Source organism: Myotis nattereri (assembly GCF_964212035.1).
Source record: "Myotis nattereri genome assembly, chromosome: 2".
NCBI classification, from domain to species: domain Eukaryota; kingdom Metazoa; phylum Chordata; class Mammalia; order Chiroptera; family Vespertilionidae; genus Myotis; species Myotis nattereri.
Window position 1 is genome coordinate 111,500,459 of NC_138076.1, and position 22,473 is coordinate 111,522,931.

A 22,473-nucleotide genomic window follows, 5' to 3' on the forward strand; every position below is an offset into this window, starting at 1 on the left:
TAAGTAGCAATAACTGATATTTTAAAAAATTCAAATCTTAAGTCGCTTAACACAAAGATTACTTTCTTGCCCATATCACAGTCAAATATCAGTAAGCAGGGAAGTTTCACTCCACATAGTCATTCAGAGTCCCAGGCCCTTTCCATATTGTGGCTTTATTAACATGTGTCTTTAAAAATTACTCTGGTGGAAGAAAAGAAGAAAAAAGATCACTCTGGCATCATTTACCAGGTAGACATCAGGGAGAGAGTGAAAATGTGGCAAGAACTAGTCACAGAGCCCCACCCAGATACATGGCTTTGTGCCCGGGAAGAGAAGACAGTTTTAGTAAGCAGCCTGTCAGTCTCTGCCTGAGCAGGTTGTTCAGCTGGACCTGATTCTTTTTATGAAAATGAATTGGATGGATGAAAAGATCCTAGAGACATCCTCAAACCCAAAAGCTAGCCCTAGGTTAAGAGATTTTTTAATTAATTTTTTCTATGTTATAATTGATTTCAGAGAGAGGAAGGGAGAGGTTGGTAGAAACATTAATGATGAGAGAGAATCATCAATTGCCTGCTTCCTGCATGACCCCTACTGGGGATCGAGCCCACAACTCCAGCAAATGCCCTGACCAGGAATTAAACCGTAACCTCCTGGTTTATGGATCAACACTCAACCACACCAGCTGGGCTAAGAGATTTATTATTATTATTTTTAATCTTTATTGTTGAGAATATTACAGATGTCCCCTTCTCCCCCCCCCCCCCATTGTCCCTCTCCACCTGATTCCCAATGGGCCCCAGGCCCTCACCACCCTCCTGTCTGTGTCCATAGGTAAGATCTTTGGTTAATCTCTTCCAGCTCTCCCTCCCCTCCTCCCTCTGAGATTCATCAGTCTGTGCCATGCTTCCATACCTCTGATTCTATTTTATTTGACCAGTTTATTTTGTTCATTAGATTTCTTGTTTCTTTATTTTGATTTTTAGATTCAATTGTTGATAGTTATATACTTGTTGCCATTTTATTGTTTATATTTTCTTCTTGTTCTCCTCCTCCTCCTCCTCCTCCTCCTCCTCCTCCTCCTCCTCCTCCTCCTCCTCTTCCTTCTCCTCCTTCTCTTCCTTCTTCTTTTCTTCTTCTTCAATACCCTTTAAAAGTTCATAATACAGATTTGGTAGTGATGAACTCTTTTAGCTTTTTCTTCTTTGTGAAGCTCTTTATCTGACCCTAATGAGAGCTTTGCTGGGTAGAGTAATCTTGGTTGTAGGTCCTTGCTATTCACCACTTGGAATATTTCTTGCCACTCCCTTTTGGCCTACAAAGTTTCTGTTGAGAAATCATCTGACAGTCGTAACTAACTGCTTTTCTCTTGCTGCTTTTAAGATTCTCTCTTTGTCTTTAGCCCTTGGCATTTTAATTATTCTGTGTCTTGCTGTAGGCCTCTTCGGTTCCTCTTGTTTGAAACACTCTGTTCTTTCTGGGCATGTAAGTCTATTTCCTTCACCAGGTGGGGGAAGTTTTCTGTCATTATTTCTTCAAATATGTTTTCAATCTTGCTCTTTATCATCTTCTTCTGGCACCCCCATAATGCGAATGTTGGTACACTTGAAGTTATCTCAGAGGCTCTTTACACTATCTTCATATTTTTGGATTCTTTTTTCTTTTTTCTCTTCTAATTGGGTGTTTTTTTGGTTCCTCATATTCTACATTGTTGATTTGATTTTTGGACTCCTCTACTCTACTGTTGAATCTCTGTAAATTTTTTTTATTTCAGTTAGTGTATGCTTAATTTCTGATTAGTCCAGCGATTCTCAACCTATGGGTCGCAACCCCTTCGGCGGTCGAATGACCCTTTCACAAGGGTTGCCTAAGACCATCCTGCATATCAGATTTTTACATTACGATTCATAACAGTAGCAACATTATAGTTATGAAGTAGCAACGAAAATAATTTTATGGTTGGGTCACAACATGAGGAACTGTATTTAAAGGGCCAGAAGGTTGAGAACCACTGGACTAGTCCTTTTTCATGTCTTTGACTTTCTCAGTAAGATCCTTGAAAGTCCCATGAAGATCCTGAGTAACCTTATAACCATGGTTTTGAACTCTGTATCCAAAAGTTTGCTTCCTTCCATTTCTTTCATTTGTGACATGATTCCTTGTCTCCCCATTTTGTCTGTTTCCTTGTGTTTGTTTCTGTGTTTTAGGTAGAGCTGCAGTGTCTCCTGGAATTGGTGAAGTGGCCTTGTGTAGTGGGTGTCCTGTAGGGGCCAGTGGCTCAGCCTCCCCCGTCACCTGAGCTGGATACTCTAGGTACATCCATGTGTGGGCTGTGTACACAGTCTTGTAGTTGAGCCTTAGTTGCTGTTGGTGTCTCTAGGAGGAGTTAATCTCCAGGCCAACTGGCTGTGAGGACCAGCTGTGGCTAAAGTGGGAGAGCTGCTGTGCAGGAAACACCCCTATGGAGCTGGACTTGCTTCAGTGGGGCTTTGGTACTCTCTGAGTCTGCTCCTTGAGTGTGTTGCTTATGGATGTGTAGAGTTGTAATCTGCTATGGTCAGAAGCTGTCCACTGGGTGTACTGGCTCTGGGGCCTCCAGGGAGGTGCAAAGTCAGCCACTGACTGGGTTCACTCTTCAGGGGCTATTTGTATTGGGATTAGAGATGCCCAGGCAAGGCCCAGCTGTGAAGCAAGGCAGGCTTGTGTTAGTGCAGGGTCTTGGACCCTTTATTGATAGGTTTGGCACGTGCTGACCCAGCTGTAGCTTGTTTGAGAGATTTTAGGGAAGTCTGAAGCTTGAGCTAGGACAGGCCATTCATATGCAGAAGTCACTGCAAACAGGTTAGGTGGGGCTTCAAATTGGATGGGGAGGGGTCTCAGGGAATCACCAGGGCAGAGCAAACAGATACGGCTGTTAGTCAGCCCTGCAACCAGGGAGGTCCCAGCACAGGAACAATGACCTTTAATGAGCACCTCCATCTGGGAGAAAACTGCCCCCCAGTTACTGCTCCAATGCCATGCAGTGCAGTTCCTTCTCATACGTGTCTGGGTCCCCCAGAGCCTCGCCCTGGTGCTGGAGCTCAGAGGAAGTGGTACTTTGTAAATTCAGTTCATGTGCTGGCCCTTTAAAAGGAACATTTGGATCTCCGTCAGCCTATGTGCCACTGAGCTCCAATCCCTATTGGTTTTTACAACCTGTAGTTATAGGGACTTCTCTTCCCAAGCTCTCAGAGCCTGGGCTGGGGGTCTGGTGTAGGGCTGGGACCCCTTGCTCTTCACAGGCAGCCTCCACAAAGATGATTTCCCTCCTGATTTAAAAAGCAGCACACGTAGGTGCTAGTCCAACACCGCCTGGCCCTCCGCCCCTTCTACGAGTCTCAATGTGCCTTCTTCTTTACTTCTCTAGTTGTAGGACTTCCATTCATTGAGCTTTCAGGTGGTTCTAAATGATGGCTGTTCTGTATTTTAGTTGCAATTTTGTTTTTGTTTTTCTGTTTTATTTCTTTCTTCATGTATTTTAAATTTTATTGTTGAAAGTATTACACATGTTTCCTTTTTTTCCCCATTGACCCTATCCCCACCCTCAGCCCCAGGCCTTCACCACCCTATTCTCTGTGTTCATGGGTAATGCGTGTATATATATAAGGTCTTTGGTTGATAACCTCCCACCCACCCACCCTCCCCCACAATCCCTTTGAGATTCTGCATTCTGTTCCATGCTTCCATGTCTCTGAATACACTCCCTTCATCAGTTTATTTTGTTAATTAGGTTCCACATATGAGTGAGATCATGCGATACTTGATTTCTCTCACTGACTTATTTCACTTATCATGATACTCTCCAGGTCCTTCCATGCTGTCTCAAAGGGTAAGAGATACTGCTGTATAATGTTCTATGGGATAAATACACCACAACCTTTTTAGCCACTCATCTACTGATGGCCACTTGGGATGTTTCCAGGTCTTAGCTATTGTAAATTGTGCTGCTATAAACATAGGGGTGCATATATTCTTTCTGATGTTGTTTGGTGTTTTGGGAATCTTAGGATATATTCCTTGAGGAAACTCCATACTGTTTTCCATAATGGCTGCACCAGTCTGCATTCCCACCAGCAGTGAAAGGGGTTCCCTTTGCTCACATCCTTGTCAGCACTTGTCATTTGTTGATTTGTTGATGATGGCCATTCTGACAGGTGCCCATTTTTTAATTGAATTTTTTGTCTTCCTCTTATTAAGTTGTATCAGTTCCTTATATATTTTGGATATTAACCCTTTATCAGATGTATCATTGCCAAATATGTTTTCCCATGCAGTGGGCTCCCTTTTTACAATAGAAAAGAGACCCCAAAAATTGACCCAAGCCATTATGCTCAATTAATATTTGAAAAAGGAGGCAAGAACATACAATGGAGTCAGGACAGTCTCTTCAATAAAAGGTGTTGGGAAAATTAGACAGATACATGCAAAAAAATGAAACTAGACCAGCAACTTACACCATACACAAAAATAAACTCAAAATGGATAAAAGACTTAAACATAAGATAGGAAACCATAAAAATCTCAGAAGAATCTACAGGCAGCAAAATAGCAAACATGTCATAGCAATATCTTTACTGATACAGCTCTTAGGGCAATGGAAACTAAAGAGAAAATAAGCAAATGGGACTATATCAAAATAAAAAGCTTTTCCACAGCAAAAGAAACCATCCACAAAACAACAAGAAAGTCCACTGCATGGGAGAACATATTTGCCAATGTTGTCTCCAATAAGGGTTTAATCTCCAACATTTAGAGGGAACTCATACTACTTAACAAAAGGAAGATAAACAACCCCCAATCAAAAAATGGGCAAAGGACCTAAATAGACACTTTTTAAAAGAGGACATAAAGAAGGCCAAGAGATATATGAAAACATGCTCAAAGTCACTAATCATCTGAGAGATGCAAATCAGAATGACAAAGAGGTACCATCTCACACCTGTCAGAATGGCTTTCATCAACAAATCAACAAGTGCTGGGAGGACGCGGAGAAAAAGGAACCCTCATGCACTGCTGGTGGGAATGCAGACTGGTGCAGCCACTGTGAAAAACAGTATGGAATGGAATTTCCTCAAAAAATTAAAAATGGAACTCCCATTTGACCCAATAATCCCACTTCTAGGAATATATCCCAAGAAATCAGAAGCACTAATCAGAAAGGATATATGCACCCCTATGTTCATAGCAGCACAATTTACAATAGCTAAGATTTGGAAACATCCTAAATGCCCATCAGCAGATGAGTGAATTAGAAAACTGTGGTACATCTACACAATGGAATACTATGCTACTGTAAAAAAGAAGGAATTCTTGCCGAAGCCGGTTTGGCTCAGTGGATAGAGCGTCGGCCTGCAGACTGAAAGGTCCCAGGTTCGATTCCGGTCAAGGGCATGTACCTGGGTTGCGGGCACATCCCCAGTAGGAGATGTGCAGGAGGCAGCTGATCGATGTTTCTCTCTCATCGATGTTTCTAACTCTCTATCTCTCTCCCTTCCTCTCTGTCAAAAATCAATAAAATATATTTTTTAAAAAAAGAAGGAATTCTTACCATTTGCAACAGGATCTGGAGAGCATTATGCTAAGTGATATAAGCCAATTGGAGAAAGCTAAATATCATATGATCTCACTCATTTGTAGAATATAAACTGATGAACAAAAATAGAGCCAGAGGGGAAAAAATATTCTAGAATATAATAGAAGTAGTCCTGTTATTTGCAGATTGTTAGTATTTCCTACAACTTTTGTGATATCATACTATGTTAGTACAGTTTTGTTAATATTATTATACTTAAAATCCTTTTATTCTTGAGAATATATATTGCATGTTTATTGCATGTAACATTATTATATTAAAGATTGTTTTTCTTTAAAAATTAGTTTACTGCATGTAACATTAGTATATTTAAAATTGTTTTTCTTGAAATTTAAAAAAGTAGAACAAAAGAAAACAAAAACCTAAGTGAAATTTTAAAAAAATAATTAAAACTAAATAATAAATTTTTTTTAAAAAAGAAAGAAACATCAATGGTGAGAGAATCATTGATCAGCTGTCTCCTGCACACCCAATACTGGGGATCAAGCCCGCAACCTGGGCATATGCCCTTGATTGGAATCGAACCTGGGACCCTTCAGTCCGCAGGCCAATGTTCTATCCACTGAGCCAAACTGGCTAGGGCAAAACATAAAACTTTGGGGAAGTACCTTTATGAATTTAACATAGGAAACGTTTTTTAAAAGATTTTATTTTGAAATAATTTTAATCTTGACAAAAAGTTGCAAATATAGTACAAAGAATTCCCATATATCCTTCACCCAAATTTCTCAGAAGTTAACATTTGGAAACACTTAATTTATCAATTAGAGAGGAATTTTATAATGCAAAAACAAAGCACAAGCCATAAAGGAAAAGATTAATAAAGTAGACTGCATTAACATCAGCAATGCCTTTTCATTAAAAACAATTAAATAATGTATAAAATGTGAAAAAGACATGCCACAAACTGGGATAAAATATTTGCAACACAGATAATGTACAAACCTATGGTAGAACTGAGTGATAAGCACAAATATCAGCACAGTGTTTGTTTCTAAGAGGGAGCAGAAACACAGCTCACAGACACTTCCAAGGTACTCATTATGTTCTGTTTCTTAAAAAGGGTAGATGGATACCACTTCACACCCATTAGAATGGCTACTATAAAAAACAAACAGAAAATAACAAGTGTTTTTGAGGATGTGGAGAAATCGGAACCCTTGTTCCCTGTGTGGGAATGTAAAATGGTGCAGTCACTATAGAAAACAATATGGCGGTTCACCAAAAAATTAAAAATGGAATTACCATATAATTTGGCAGTTCCATTTCTAGGACTATACCCAAAACAACTGAAGCCAGGGACTCAAAGAGATATTTGTACACATATGTTCATAGCAGCATTATTCATAATATTTAAAAAGTAGAAGTGACTCATGTATCCATTGGTTGGTGAAAGGATAAAGAAAATGTGGCATATACATATAGTGGAGTATCATTCAGCCTTAAAAAGGGAAGGAAACATTATGCTAAGTGAAATAGGCCAGTAACAAAAGGACAAATACTGTATGATTCCATTTATATGAAGTACCAAGAAGGGTTAAATTCATAGGACCAGAAAGTAAAATGGTGGTTGCCATGGGATGTGGAGAGTAGGGGATGAGAGGTTAGTGTTCAATGGGCACAGATTTCATAATTCACTGTTATATTATTTATTAGAGGCCCAGTGCACAAAAATTTGTGCACTCGGGGAGGGAGGAGGGGTCCCTCAGCCCGGCCTGTGCCCTCTCGCAGTCTGGGACCCCTCGGGAGATAACGACCTGCTGGCTTAGGCCTGCTCCCGGGTGGCAGAGAGCAGGCCCAATCCCTAGGTGCAGCCCCTGGTCGGGCTCAGGGCAGGGCCGATTGGGGAGTTGGGGCGCCGCCCCCTGTCATGAACAGAGCAGGGCGGATCAGGAGGTTGCGATGCCACCCTCAGTCACGCTCAGGGTAGGGCCGATTGGGGGGTTGGGGCACCACCCCCTGTCACACTCAAGGCAGGGTCGATGGGGAGGTTGCGGCATCAACCCCTCTCACACACAGAGCAGGGCCAATCAGGGGGTTGGCGCGCTGCCCCCTGTCACGCACAGAGCAGGGCCCATCAGGGGGTTTGGGGAGCTCCCCCCTGTCATGCACAGAGTAGGGCCGTTAGGGGAGTTGGGGCACTGCCCCCTGTCACACACAGAACAGGGCGGATCAGGGGGTTGGGGCACCGCCCTCTATCACCCACAGAGCAGGGCCGATCAGGGGGTTGGGGCGCCGCCACTGTCACACTCAGGGCAGGGCCGATGGGGCGGTTATGGCTCTACCCCATCACACACAGAGCAGGGCCCGTGGGATGGGGGTTGGGGCGCCACCTTCTATCACCCATAGAGCAGGGCCGATTAAGGGGTTGGGGCGCCGCCACTCTCACGCTCAGGGCAGGGCTGATGTGGACGTTATGGCTCTACCCCGTCACACACAGAGCAGGGCCGATCAGGGGGTTGGGGTGCCGCACCCTGTCACACAGCCACAGGGTGATCATGGGGTTGGGGAGCTCCCACCTATCAGGCACAGAGCAGGGCTGATCAGGGGGTTGGGGCGCCTTCCCCTGTCACGAACAGAGCAGGGCGGATAGGGAGGTTGTGGCCCTGCCCCCTGTCACACACAGAGCCGCAGGGCGATCAGGGGGTTTGGGCGCTGCCCCCTGTCATGCTGATTCCAGTGCCGGGAGGCCTCTAGGCTCCGCTGATCCGGTGCTGGGAGGCTTATTACCCTTTTACTATATAGGATAGAGGCCTGATGCACAGGTTGGGGCCGGCTGGTTTGCCCTGAAGGGTGTCCTGGATCAGGGTGGGGGTCCCCACTGGGGTGCCTGGCCAGCCTGGGTGAGGGGATGATGGCTGTTTGCAGCTGGTCACACACCCTTCAGGGTGGGGGTCCCCACTGGGGTGCCTGGCCAGTCTGGGTGAGGGGCTGAGGGCTGTTTTCAGGCTGGTGAGTGACTGAAGCTCCCAACCGCTCCTTTTTTTCTTTTTTTTTTTATTCTGGGCCAGCTTTAGCTTTGAGGCTTGGCTCCAGCTCTTAGGCCTCCGCTGCTGAAAGCAGGTTTCTGGCCTTTGTTTGCCTTCTGTATTTGAAACAATGTTGCGATCCTGCTGGCTGAAGCCCGATGGACTAAAGCAGGTTTCTGGGGTTTTGTTTAGCTTCTATATTTGTAACATAGTTGCTTAGAGTTGCAGCTCAGAGGCCTGCAGCGGCAGGCAGGGAACGTTGGAGTCCTCCGTAACTGAAGCAAGCAAGCCTCATGTTCGCTTTAAGCTGCCTGGCTGCCGGCCGCCATCTTGGCTGGCAGTTAGTTTGCATATTGCCCTGATTAGCCAATGGGAAGGGTAACGGTTGTATGCTAATTACCATGTTTCTCTTTTATTAGATAGGATACCCTACAAATATATCATTTTCAGTTGTATCTACTCAATATTTTAATTTTTTAAATTTAAGTGTATACTTGGGTAGATTTGAGAAAGAAACATCAAGCTTTGGTGATTGTTTGGATGTGGGAGTTGAAGAGTAAGGAGTGTTGAGCGTGGGAAGGGCAAAACATCCACTGGAAACTGAGCCTGGAAAAACACTAATAGAATTAGGTTTGGGACATTTAATTTTTGAGATGCCTAGATATTGGAAAGAAATGCATAGTTGTGATATAAGGCTAGAGCTCAGGAAGAGGTCAGAATGGTATTTGAAGCCATGGATCATGGGCTTGTATGAGACCACCTAAAGAGGATAGTGCATGCTCTCCCTCCTGGGAGCATGTCCAAGCCTTTGCCTCCCCACTCCCCCGACCCCCACCCCTCCACAGATGTACATCTCCTAAATGCTAAGGTTCCCCACCAGACTTGCAAACAAGCCTATTTTTTCTGTCTCTATTTTTAATTTGGTCTCCATTGATTGTCTTTTTTGGGATAATGGTTTGCTTTCATTGTGTTGTTTTTAAAAATGTATTCATCCCGGGCTAACCCCTGAACCTGTCTCCAAGGCCCCCTTTTCTCTGACTTCCCAGTGAGCTAAAACAGTTCCTCCTCAGCTCTTTTTTTTTTTTTTTATAACAGCACAGCCAGGGCAGCCCCACCTGGGTCTCTCCTATTGCTTCTTCCTTGTTTCACAGTTTTAATAAACATACCCTCAAAGTAAAAAAGAAAAGAAAGCGGGTAGCTTAGGACAGAGAAGAGGACATTAGGCCATCCTTGGGCATACCACTATTTAGTGGTCAGACAGAACTGCAATCACAACAGACTGAGAAGGAATGGCAGAGAAATAAGAAGAAAGCTAGAGAGGTGACATTTCTTTATGGATATACTTTCATGTGGGTTTTCCCTGTGCTGCTCTGTATAGCTCTAGATTATCCGTGTTATTTTCCTGTATGTGTAGGCTTTTCTGAATTTTTTCCTCTATATGTAGTCTCAAGATGTCTGACTTTTTCTCTGATTTGTCTTTTATACCTCTCCATCCAACTTCCTTTCTCTTTTATCCTCTTCCTTGCTTCTCTTTTGTCTTTCCTTCCCCTTCTGAATTTATTTTTAAATGACTCTGATATACTATTTAGATATTTTATAATTGTGTTATTCATGATATTCTTGAATATCATATGTATGATATTCCTGAATTATATGCTGCTTATTTATCATTTAAATATTAATCTAAGCCTGGCTGGTGTGGCTCAATTGACTGGTGTGTCATCCCGTACACTGAAAGGTTATAGGTTCAATCTCCAGTCAGGTGTGTACAGAAGGATGTTTCTTCCTCTCTCTCTCTCTCTCTCTCTCTTCCTTCCTCTCTCTAAAATCAATTTTAAAAATTAGTCTAAGCTCTAGCTCAGTGGATAGAGCATCAGCCTGAGGACCAAAGAGTTCCGGGTTCAATTCCGGTCAAGGGTACAGACCTTAGTTGCAGGCTCCTCCCTTGCCTGGGCCCTGGTCAGAGCCCGGGCAGGAGGTAACCAATTGATGTGTTTCTCTCACATCGATATTTCTGTCTTTCCCTCTCTCTTCCACTCTCTCTAAAAAATCAATGGAAAAATATCCTCGGGTGAAGATTTAAAATAAATAAATAAAAATTAGTCTAAAATTTTATATGAAATATTAAAAAAAAACACACTTAAAAAAAAAAAGACCCTATAAGTTAAACTGTCTCTATTTTTTTCTTTGGTCTCCATTGATTGTCTTTTTTGAGGATAATGGATTGCTTTCTTTGTGTTGTTTTAAAAAATGTATTCAGTTCCCGTTTCCTGTATTAAGAAAATGATATCATTTTGTAAGTAGTTTTGGCTCTCTCAATGATTTAAATTAATGGTGTATGTGCAGTTATGTACATATTATGCATTTGTCTTTACCCCCAAAATTACATATTCTTAATTACTAGAGGCCCGGTGCACTTAGGGGGGAGGGGGGTCCCTCAGCCCCACTTGTGCCCTCTCACAGCCTGGGACCCCTCAGGAGATAACGACCTACTGGCTTAGACCTGCTCCCGGGTGGCAGAGGGCAGGCCCAGTCCCTAGGTGCAGCCCCTGGTCGGGCTCAGAGCAGGGCCGACTGGGGAGTTGGGGCGCCGCCCCCTATCATGCACAGAGCAGGGCGGATCAGGGGATTGTGGAGCTGCCCCCGTCATGCACAGAGCAGGGCCGATCAGGGGGTTGGGGCGCCTTCCCCTGTCACGAACAGAGCAGGGCAGATAGGGAGGTTGTGGCCCTGCCTCCTGTCACAGAGCCGCAGGGCGATCAGGGGGTTTGGGCGTTGCCCCCTGTCACGCTGCTCCAGGGGCCAGGAGGCCTTTCGGCTCCGCTTGACACCGGGGCAGTGAGGCCTCGCTGCTCAGCTGATCCCGGTGCTGGGAGGCCTTGCGGTTCCACTTGATACTGGGGCAGTGAGGCCTCGCTGCTCCACTGATCCCGGTGCTGGGAGGCTCCGCTGATCCCAGCCCAGGAGGTCTGCAGCTCCGCTGATCCCAGTGCCAGGAGGCATATTCCCCTGTTACTATATAGGATAGAGGCTTGGTGCACTGGTGGGTGTCCCGGATCAGGGTGGGGGTCCCGCTTGGGTGCCTGGCCAGCCTGGATGAGGGGATGATGGCTGTTTGCAGCTGGTCACACCCCCTTCAGGGTGGGGGTCTCGCTGGGGTGCCTGGCCAGTCTGGGTGAAGGGCTGAGGGCCGTTTTCAGGCTGGTGGGTGACTGAAGCTCCCAGCCTCTCCTTTTTTTCTTTTTTTTTATTCTGGGATTTATTTATCTTCTATGGCTGTCACTGGAGCTGAGAGCCGGCTTTAGCTCTGAGGCTCGGCTCCAGCTCTGAGACCTCGGCTGCTGAAAGCAGGTATCTGGGTTTGTTTGGGTTCTATAATTGTAACACTGTTGCAGTCCTGGCTCCAGCTCTGATGGCTGAAAGCAGGTTTCTGAGGTTTGTTTAGGTCAGGGGTGGGCAAACTTTTTGACTCGAGGGCCACAATGGGTTCTTAAACTGGACCGGAGGGCCGGAACAAAAGCATGGATGGAGTGTTTGTGTGAACTAATATAAATTCAAAGGAAACATCATTACATAAAAGGGTACGGTCTTTTTTTTCAATAGTTTTATTCATTTCAAGCGGGCCGGATCCGGCCCGCGGGCCGTAGTTTGCCCACGGCTGGTTTAGGTTCTATAATTGCAACATAGTTGCTTAGAGTGCAAGCTCAGAGGCCGGCAGCAGCAGGCAGGGAACCTTGGCTTCCTCCTTCACTGGAGCAAGCAAGCCTCCTGTTCGCTTCAGCTGCCTGGCTGCCGGCCACCATCTTGGTTGGCAGTTAATTTGCATATCTTACTGATTAGCCAATGGGAAGGGTAGCGAAGTTATGGTTAATTACCATGTTTCTCTATTATTAGGTAGGATAAGACAGAGTTTTGTTAAAACCTATCACCCAGAAAAGGAGACAAATTTTGTTATTAGTGGGGTGCCCTCTCTGCCCCCACCTGTTGCTGTGGAAGTGGGATTCTTGGGGTGCTATGGGAACAAGAATTTCCTGAAACCCCCACAGGAGGATGAGGTATCATGGAAAGCTTTATTGATGATGTAACATTAATAGAGTTCCCCTCCAAGGTCCCATCTCCCTCATCTTGCCATGGAAAAAGTTCCATTTTTTCTTTAGTAGAACTAAAGTCAAAGACACTGTCTAGAGCAGTGGTTCTCAACCTTCCTAATGCCACTACCCTTTAATACAGTTCCTCATGTTGTGGTGACCCCCAACCATAAAATTATTTTCATTGCTACTTCATAACTTTAATTTTGCTACTGTTATGAATCGTAATGTAAATATCTGATATGCAGGATGTATTTTCATTGTTACAAATTGAACATAATTAAAGCATAGTGATTAATCACAAAAATAATATGTGATTATATATGTGTTTTCCGATGGTCTTAGACGACCCCTATGAAAAGGTCGTTTGACCTCCAAAGGGGTCGCAACCCACAGATTGAGAACCACTGGTCTAGAGTCTTCGTTCCATATTAAAGCACACAGTCCAGTCCAGGATCTGGCTGGCTTAGTTTGTGTTCCGAGCTTCAGTCCATTGTGTGTAGGGTCCACATGGCCAGTGGCTAGCATGGGTCAAGGATCAAGCTAGTACAAAGAAGCAAGAGAAATAAGGAGAATGAGGACTTTTTGTTTGAGTTATAACTAGGAGCTTAACCAATTAAGCCTTCAGGATTTTGTGCTTGCAGTCAATTATCTTTGTTCCCCAGGTTAGACTCTGACAGGCTAGCTCCTAGGTCACACCCACTTCACTGTGCATGCTTCCAATTTTTCCTTTGATTCCTTCCCCCAGAGATTTGCAGGGAATGGACCAGTGGTTCCCCAGGGAGTGTGGAGTTGCAGCTTCTTGGTGAAGCTGCCCAGATGACCATGCTTATAATGTCTGGTCTCCCCTTTGCTCTTTTTCTATTATTAATATTAATAACTAGCTAATTATGACAATAACAATGAGTCTTTACAGATATTTTGTATTGTAAAATGTTCTCTCAGTTATTTAATTTTGAATAACAAGGTGTCAATTGATGAGAGCACTCAGCCTGAAATGGCCTTAATTAGTGTTGATTTTGGATTCTTAGGGAGATTATCTGACAGAAGTCCTAAAAAGAGAAGTACATCTTGGAAAATGAATTGAAAGTTGCAGGCACTGAATACTGTTTAAGGAGCCTATTGAAGATAACTTTGAAAAGCAATGTCCAATCCCAAGTCAGAATAGTGTTTACCTTTGGGGAGCTGGGGCATGGGTTCAAGGACAAAGATAATAACCTTGTTTCTTAAAAGAAAAGAGAGAAATTTGAAGCAAATGTGGGAAACTATTAAAAGTTGACCTGCTGTCCTGGCTGGTGTGGATCAGTTGGTAGGAGCATTGTCCCGTATACCAAGAGGTCATGGGTTTGATTCCCAGTCGGGGCACATCCCTAAGTTGCAGGTTCCATCCCTGGGTCGGGCCGCATATGGGAGGCAACCAATTGATGTTTCTCTCTCACATTGATCTTTTTTTCTCCCTCTCCATTTCTCTCTAAAAATAAATAAAAACATATCCTTGGGTGAGGATTTTTTTTTAAGTTGATCTGTTATGCAGTGATAGGGATATTTATAATAGTATTGTTCTCTTTACTTTTCTTTATAATTAAAATATTTTGTAATAAAAAAACATTCAGGCCCTAGCCAGTTTGGCTTAGTGGAAAGAGCATTGGCCTGCGGACTGAAGGGTCCCAGGTTCGATTCTGGTCAAGGGCACATGCAGGCTGGATTCCCAGTGGGGGGCATGAGGAGGCAGCCCATCAATGATTCTTTCTCATCATTGATGTTTCTATCTATCTCTCCCTCTCCTTTCCTCTCTGAAATCAATAAAAATATATTTAAAAAAAACATTCAGTGGCTGTGTTATAATGATGCAAACAATGCTACTACATATCAAATATCTTAGATGGAAATAAAGATAATTTACCAGGGAAATTATCAGATGACTTACTATATTCTATTGATGAAGATTGTGGAGGAGGAAATATAACTTGCCCTCTACCATTCTAGGTTCTTAGCTAAGACCCCCATAATAAAAGATTAACAAAAGAAAAACAATTTAATTATGTACATACATATGCACCTATAGGAATGAAAACCCAGCAAAGATATCAGATAAAAGGCAGCCAGGCAACTGAACTAAGGAAAGGAATAGTGGTCTGGGTCTTCAAAGTGGAAGAGGCAATTCATCTGTAGGTGAGAAGAGGCAATGTCTGATAAACAGATGTTTTCCCAGACATGCAGATAAGTGTCTTAGATGAAATAGTTAGCTCTGGTAGTAACTCTCTTCCTGGTACAGGCCCCTTTCCAATTTCTTTTAGGCAGTTAGGGGGACATATAAAGCTTTTCCTGAGTCTGTTGAGTCTTGCTTACCTTCAGTTCAAAATTATCCACATGCCCAAGTGGCACATTCTGGAGTGGCTTTGTTCTGAACCCCCTCAAGGTAGCTGTGAAAATTTTGGTTTTATAAAATATAAGATTGGAAAAATAACATCATTTAAAATCTAACCCATTATATAAAGTCATTTCAAATACATTACTTGCATTTAAAAAAATATAAAAGGTTTGATTTCTGGGTCCAGTATATGTTAACTTCCATTTTCAATTTTGGTATTTCATAATATATCTTGATTCGGATAACGCTGCTTATCTGTAGGTACTATTAAAATAATCAAAGAGAACAATTAAGTTGATATAATAATTTTTTATTTCAGTGCCCTGGCTGGGTAGCTCAGTTGGTTAGAACATCATCCAATACATTATTTTTTCAGGTTTGATCCCTGGTCAGGGCATATATAAGAATCAACCAATGAACACATAACTAAGTGGAACAACAAATCAATGTTCCTCTGTCATGTGCGAGCCGTGTCCTGCGTGATTCAGGGTTCGGGATCTGGAGAAGGGCTGCATGCAAATGACAGAGATGAGACAAAAAATAATAATTTGGAAATATTGGGGGTCAGGTGGGAAGCCCAACACAAGGGGAAGGACTTCCACTGGTGCCAAGGCCTTGCCAACCTTTTATTCAATTTTGGATACACATATAGCCCTTAGGCAGGCAATTCCGGTAACAGACAGACTATCTTAAAGGTCAGTAAATATTAGTAAAGATTTACTCTGAGAATATTTCATCAGGAAATTGCTTGAGCCACCATTGTCTCGGCTGAACAATTGGTGCATAGCTCTGGCCCTTGCCAGGGCTCAAGGTTCACCAGGGTTCCGGGCTCCTTGTTTATACTTCTCTGATAGTAAAGACAATGGGTGGCTTCCTACATGTCTCTCCCTTCTCTCTCTCTCTCTCTCTCTCTCTCTCTCTCTCTCTCTCTCTCTCTTTCTCTCTCTCCCTCTTCCTCTAAAATCGATCAATAAATAAAAAATTGAAATGTTTAATTCATACTTCATGAAGAGAGCAGCCTCCCCTCTCAACTCCAGAGACCTACAAAGTAAGGGGAAAGGTTCATGTCAAAAATTCTGTGGGCTTTTGGGTCTTTAGGGTAAGTTTAAAGTGTTTGTAGTGTTTAGGGGATGGAGAGCCATTGAATTATGCTAACCAGCATTATAGGGAGGACTTGACAACATATCTTCACATAATCAGCATGACCCATAACCTATGATATCACGGAGCTCCTTTCGTTTATTTATTCTAGTTGACAAATGTGCACAAGTAATGCAAATAAAATTATTGTTATTCCCAAGGGTTAGGAAACTTGGGGAATGTTCACATTACTTGATGGTGTAAATATCAGTGTTATGTTTAATGGTTTGTTTACTTTTAATGCTTATTTACTACTGAAATAATCTAAACTCAATAAATAACTTTAAAATGTTATGTTGGACAGTATTAAGTACCTGATGTGTATTTGGTCTGAGAGTATTTTGTTTATACTGATGTGTTGTTGTTTTTACCTCCAGTAATATATGTATTATGTCCATGAGGGACCCTGGGAAGGTGTGGGCTTGGCCTTGCTTGGGATTGATTTTATTTTACATGTTTTCTGTGATCTTATGCACTGTAAGTACTGATGCTACCACACCCTTGCCAAGTGTGAAATAAAACTGGCTCTTCAGCAAAAAAAAAAAAAAAAAAAAAAAAAAAAGTAAGGGTACAAGGTTTTATAGAAAGAGGCAAGCAGGACACAAGAAAGAAGTACTTGGTTTGGCTGGAGGTGTATATCTGACCTTATTTAGAAAGATCAAAGTATAGAGTCAGAACTTGAAATAATTTGATACACTGGTCTGCCGTATTGATTGTTTATTTGTTGTATATTTAGGTTTTCTCTTGAGCTTTTTGTAGCTGAAGTCTAGAAACTGAATTTTTCTCCACTTAGTTCATGCTTCTCTGGTATTAAAGACTAGAGGTCCAGTGCACGAATTTGTGCACTGGTGGGATCCCTCGGCCTGGCCTGCGGGGATCAGGCCAAAACCAGCTCTCCAACATCCCCCAAGGGGTCCTGAATTGTGAGAGGGCAGTTCTCGGGTGACACACCCCGGAATCAGGCTCCGTCCTCTCTGGTTCCGGGTGCATCACCCAAGAACCACAGCTGCCAAGTTACTTGCAGCTCAGCAGCTCCTGCATTGAGTGTCTACCCCCTGGTAGTCAGTGCACATCATCGCTACTGGTCAGAGCATCTGCCCTCCTGGTGGTCATTGTACATCATAGCTACCGGTCAAACACTTGGTTGCTTAGGCTTTTAAATGTATAGATGGCAAGAGAAGGGAGGACTGAATCTTATTCAGTTTCCTGACAACCTTCAGGATAATATGACAGGCACATGTTCCAAGTCATCCTCATTTTTTATTTAAATAGCAGACAAATTAAGGACCTTGAAAAGTAACAGTGAGTTTTATGATTTGCTATTATGGTATGGTTTTATAATATTATAATTCTTTCATAGAACTTTTATAAATGGGCATAGTTTGAGGTGTAGTTTCCAGTAAACATAACAGAGTTTTCCACTTTTAGGTATAAAAGGAAGAGAACGACTTCTGGACCTGATTGCCACATTTCTGGTATTGCAGTTTCTTCGTACCAGGTTGGAACAAGCTGGAATAGTCTTCAAATCCCTGATGAAATTGGATGACGCCTCAATTTACAGGTTTTTTTCCACTTAACTATATATTTTTAAATATTATTTAACATTTAACTATACTAGTATTTTCCATTTAACTATATTACTAAGCAAATGACTTATATTTTCAACCATTTCTTAACTAAACCTAATATGAAGCCACACAGAATTGTAGTAAGTACAAAGAGAATTTGTTCATAGGTTATGTCTCGCCTGCACTCTTCTGTTGGCAGGGTCGACACAGTATATTTGTCTCTTTGGTTGCACAGGAAAACGCAGAGAGTTTAAGTATAGCTTACACTGGAGTCCATATCATTGGCACCTGGCTTAGAACTCTTTTCACTATAGTATATGGATTCTATATGTTTTTGGAAAATCCATAATATGATTATTGGAACCAGGCTTAGGTCAAAAATACAAATGTAAACCCATATGCTATAAGTCTAAGTCTTTAAAAGTTATAAATTAAACTAGGAAATTGTTAAATAAAATATGTTCTAAAGTTTTACCTTGACAAATCTAACCTCAAAACCATCTAGAAGACCAGATTCAAATTTAGAATGATGGGATGACTTGAAGTTTTATGCCAAAATGTTGCAGTGTGAAGAGATCCAGTTTTCGGTCCCTGGCTGCTAGCCCTCAGCTGACCCTGTTATCACAAGAGGCCTCAAGCGCACATATGAATATCCCTTACCCATCAGAACTCCATCATACCCCATGCAAATGGCTACGCTTGTGCACGCACGTGTGCATATACATACACACACACGTATGTAATTTGCGTATGTCTTTTTTAAAGGCAAGATAAAGGGAAAACTAATGAAACTAATAAAAATATTATCTAGGAGGAGGAAGGACACAAGGATGAAAGCTAAGTTTCTTCTAATATACGTTGTTTTATTGTTTTGATTTAGAAACTGTAAATATTTTACATAATAAAGATTAAATATCAGAGAATAGAGCTTAAACATGTTAAATTATACATGGGAATGTGCTCAGCAGTGTCTGGGATGTCGGGAAATAAATGGCAAGACAAAAAAGAGGAGAGAATTAGAACCTATAAATTAATGGTCATATGACTCAAAGGCAATGTGTAGACCTTGTTTGGATCCTGATTTGAACAAAATCCATTGTATTAAAAAGACACAATTAGGGAAACTTAAACATTACCTGGATATTTTGTGATATTTAAGAATAATTTATAACTATTTTAAGAGTCATGTTTAAGAAAAAGTTCTTGTCCCTTAGAGGTATATATTTACAGATGAAATTAAAATAAATGAACAGACCTATTTTTACCCTCTTACAAAGAGACACTTCTGTTTTGATCTTCTGCAGCTATGACAGCCTCTAGATCAAGTATTAACAACTTTGAACCTACTTTTGAATTGCATGTCACAAAGTATTAAAGCAAGATTTTTAAAAAGTAAAATATGGCTCTTACTATATTACTGTTACTGTGAGAGCAAAATGGTTTGTTGGAACTGTAATAAATAAAACTTATAAATAATTTTTATTTCCTATTTATTGCCTATTTAAAACTTATTTCTCTTTTTCCTACTTCATGATGTACATAATGTTAATGTAGTAGCATTGCATGGAGGTGTATGAACAAAATTTTCACACTTATCAGGAGGGTCAGTCAGAAGTCTCAAGGCGATCTGGATTAAAGGAAGGCCAGTTGATTAGTGAGAACATTTAAAGTCAGTTTTGTTGCTTTCTATAGTTAGTAACTATAAGTAGACTAATAATTATTGAGAAACAGATCTTTTAACCACTTCAGGCCTGTTGCTATTTGGTATGTTCATGGCATCATGATATTCAGCAAATATTTATTGACTACCTACTCTGTGCCAGGGACTGTTAAACATGCATTTTGTTAATCCCCACAACACACCCACAGAATCTCATATCATTATCATAACTGAGGAAACTGAGACTACCAGTGTGGAATGAAAGGCGCCCAATATCACACAGACACCACTGTATAAGTACAGAATTAGGATTTGAACCCAGGTCTTAACCACCACACTATTCTGATGGCCCTTTCCCAGTTTATAGGGGGAAAAAATCATTGAAGAGAATCTTTCAAATTTTTAGTTTCCCCCTCACAGAATTTTCTTTAAAACTTTAATATATATTACCACTTGTTTACTAATAAGTTTGAGAAGATGACAAAAGAGGAAGCAGCTAATACTAATTTAAAAATTCAGAATTTTTCTGGGTTTAAATAGACCTGAATATTTGACAGTCTTAAATATTCAATAGCATTTAATGGTCACAAACTTGAAGCTTTTGATATGCACATTTTACTAGTTAGTTTATGTGATAGGATTAAATATATGCCAGTTTCAGTTTCATGTGTGACTCTCAGTCATTTTGCAAAAATAACTAGCCAAGTTGAGAATTCCTGGTTCAGTGAAAGGAGAGAGAATTGGAAGCCTAGTTTGTAAAATAGAATTGTGTTTGTATGTGAAGAATGGATTTAAATGGAGAAGAATGGAAAAGAATGACAAACAGATGTATAAAGGCTAGAAGATGCTTGAGTTATTCTGGAGGCAGTGAGGAAGTCTGTGGTGCACAGTGGAAGCTGGGAAGTGATGGGTATAATATACTTAAAAATATACTTAATAAGTTAAAGCATGTCAGGCTGGTAGAAGAACTTTAATCAAGTATTAAAGAACTGTTTTTCTTAAATATCTTAATTTTTGACAGAATTATTTTGTCTGAGCTAATGTGCTAGATTTGATACCACATTACATTTCATATTTAATTATATTCTGAAATTGATGGAAACATTGTTTTTTAAATCTAGGAATATTCCCTGGGCTTTTGAGAAAATAAAGAAAGCAAGTGAGTGGGTTAGAAGAACTGAAGGACAATATCCATCTATCTGCCAACGGCTTGAATTGGGTAAAGACTGGGACTGTGCCACTAAACAACTATTGGGAGTCCAACCCATGAGTACCACCTTTCCTCTTCAGGTTTCTTAATTATGGTCAAGGCTTAATCAGATGAAGCTGTATTTTAAACTTTTTTTCATGCTTCTATCAATAAAATAATATTAATAGATACCTATAATGAAATTTAATTATGATTTTATCAAATGTAGCAGTGTCCCTTAAAAATAAATGGAAGCAGAATTATTTTAATGAACAATCAATAGTAAAATAAAAATTACAGTGTTAAGATTTCTTGTGTTCAAATATTTTAAGGTGGTAAAATACACATCTGGATGGTCCTGGAAGCTCATTGCTTTCTCCCCTTCAGGAGTCTGGTACAGACTGGTCCAGCTGGACTAAGCAAGCTGGGATGAAACAAGGTCTTTGGCCAATGTCCACAATTCCATTTCCAGGGTCCTAGGTATCCCCCAGTATGCATTCTCCTTGGTGTGGGTCCTGGTCTGCAGATCCCCTGATACATTTATTTTTCTTAGAGAAACTGGGTATCCCAAGCAATGCTTTCATGGCTCTTGCTTTTGTTGTTGCATCTCAAATCTCAACACTAAACCCAAGGTCATCTAGATTTTCATCTATGTTCTAGAAGTTTTATAGTTTTGCACTTTACATTTAGGTCTATGCCAGTTTCAGTTATTTGTGTGTGTGTGAAAGGTATAAGGTTCACTACCCCTCCTAGGCCATTTCCTCTCTACCTTTTCATAAAACCTTGGTTTCTCTGGTATACAGTCTTTTGGCTACTTCCTACCTGTCCTCATTGCTGCCATTCACCAACTGCCCAATACCTCCCCTTGTTCACATGGTTCAGGACTTCCCTTTCTACTGCTAGTCCTGCCTTTATCTTGAGTAACTTCCAACATCCTGCTGTATGACCCATCCTAATTCCCTGGGCTTGAACTGCAGCTTATTGAATCTTGGTAGAATGCCTTGTGATCAGGTTGGTTACCAGAAGGATGAGAGGCTTGTAAGGAGCTCCCACCTGCCTTCATGTCTCCATGGGAGGCTGTCATGAGATAGTTTCTCATCACCTCCTATTTCTGATGAGGTATGAAGCTCAGGATACAGCTGCAGACTACCCTCCAACCCCACCCTTTTAGCTGCATCTAGAATCGGCTCCTCAACAATGATGTGTACCACAACGCATGTCGCAATTACCTAGCTCCTTTGGAAGTGTGGGACAAGGAGAGGTGATGTCTTTGACTACTCTTCCTCTTGCTATTTATTTATTAATTTTTTTTTTGTTAATCCTCACCCAAGGATATTTTTCCATTGATTCTTAGGGAGAGTGGAAGAAAGAGGGAAAGACAGAGAGAAACATCGATGTGAGAGAAACACATCGATTGGTTGCCTTCTGCATGGCCAGGGCTCAGGCCAGGGAAGAGGTTGCAACCAAGGTTCGTACCCTTGACTGGAATTAAACCTGGGACGTTTTGGTCCACAGGCCGACTCTCTATCCACTGAGTTAAACCAGCTAGGCATTCTTCTTGCCTATATAAATCACCTAAATCTACAGTGGCTTGACATATCACATATCTTTGCCTGCTTGTCTGCATGACATAATCACAGAAGATAAAGTCTTTTCATGGTTTATTAGATTAAGGGATTTAAATGATTGGTAATACCCAGTAACACAAAATATGTGAGTAAACAAAGACTTCCTTACATATTTACTGGAAACATTCTAGTAAAACAAAATTTTGCAACATAGATGTTTATCAAAATTTAAATCATACCCTCCTTGAAATATAAATTTCACTAAAAGGAATTCAACTTTTAGAAATTCATCTTACAGAAATATGG

General features: G+C 41.4%; 1 protein-coding gene across 1 annotated transcript in view; it reads left to right on the forward strand.

Moving 5' to 3' along the window:
* PARP4 (poly(ADP-ribose) polymerase family member 4) overlaps positions 1–20,908 on the forward strand; it is a 120,433-nt gene extending 99,525 nt beyond the window's left edge. Inside the window, exons 33-34 of the mRNA XM_081083578.1 lie at positions 17,611–17,743; positions 20,532–20,908. Coding sequence (XP_080939704.1) covers positions 17,611–17,743; positions 20,532–20,709 — 311 coding nt within the window. The 3' untranslated portion in view covers positions 20,710–20,908. The remainder of the gene's footprint in view (positions 1–17,610; positions 17,744–20,531) is intronic.
* Positions 20,909–22,473: the final 1,565 nt, after the last annotated feature.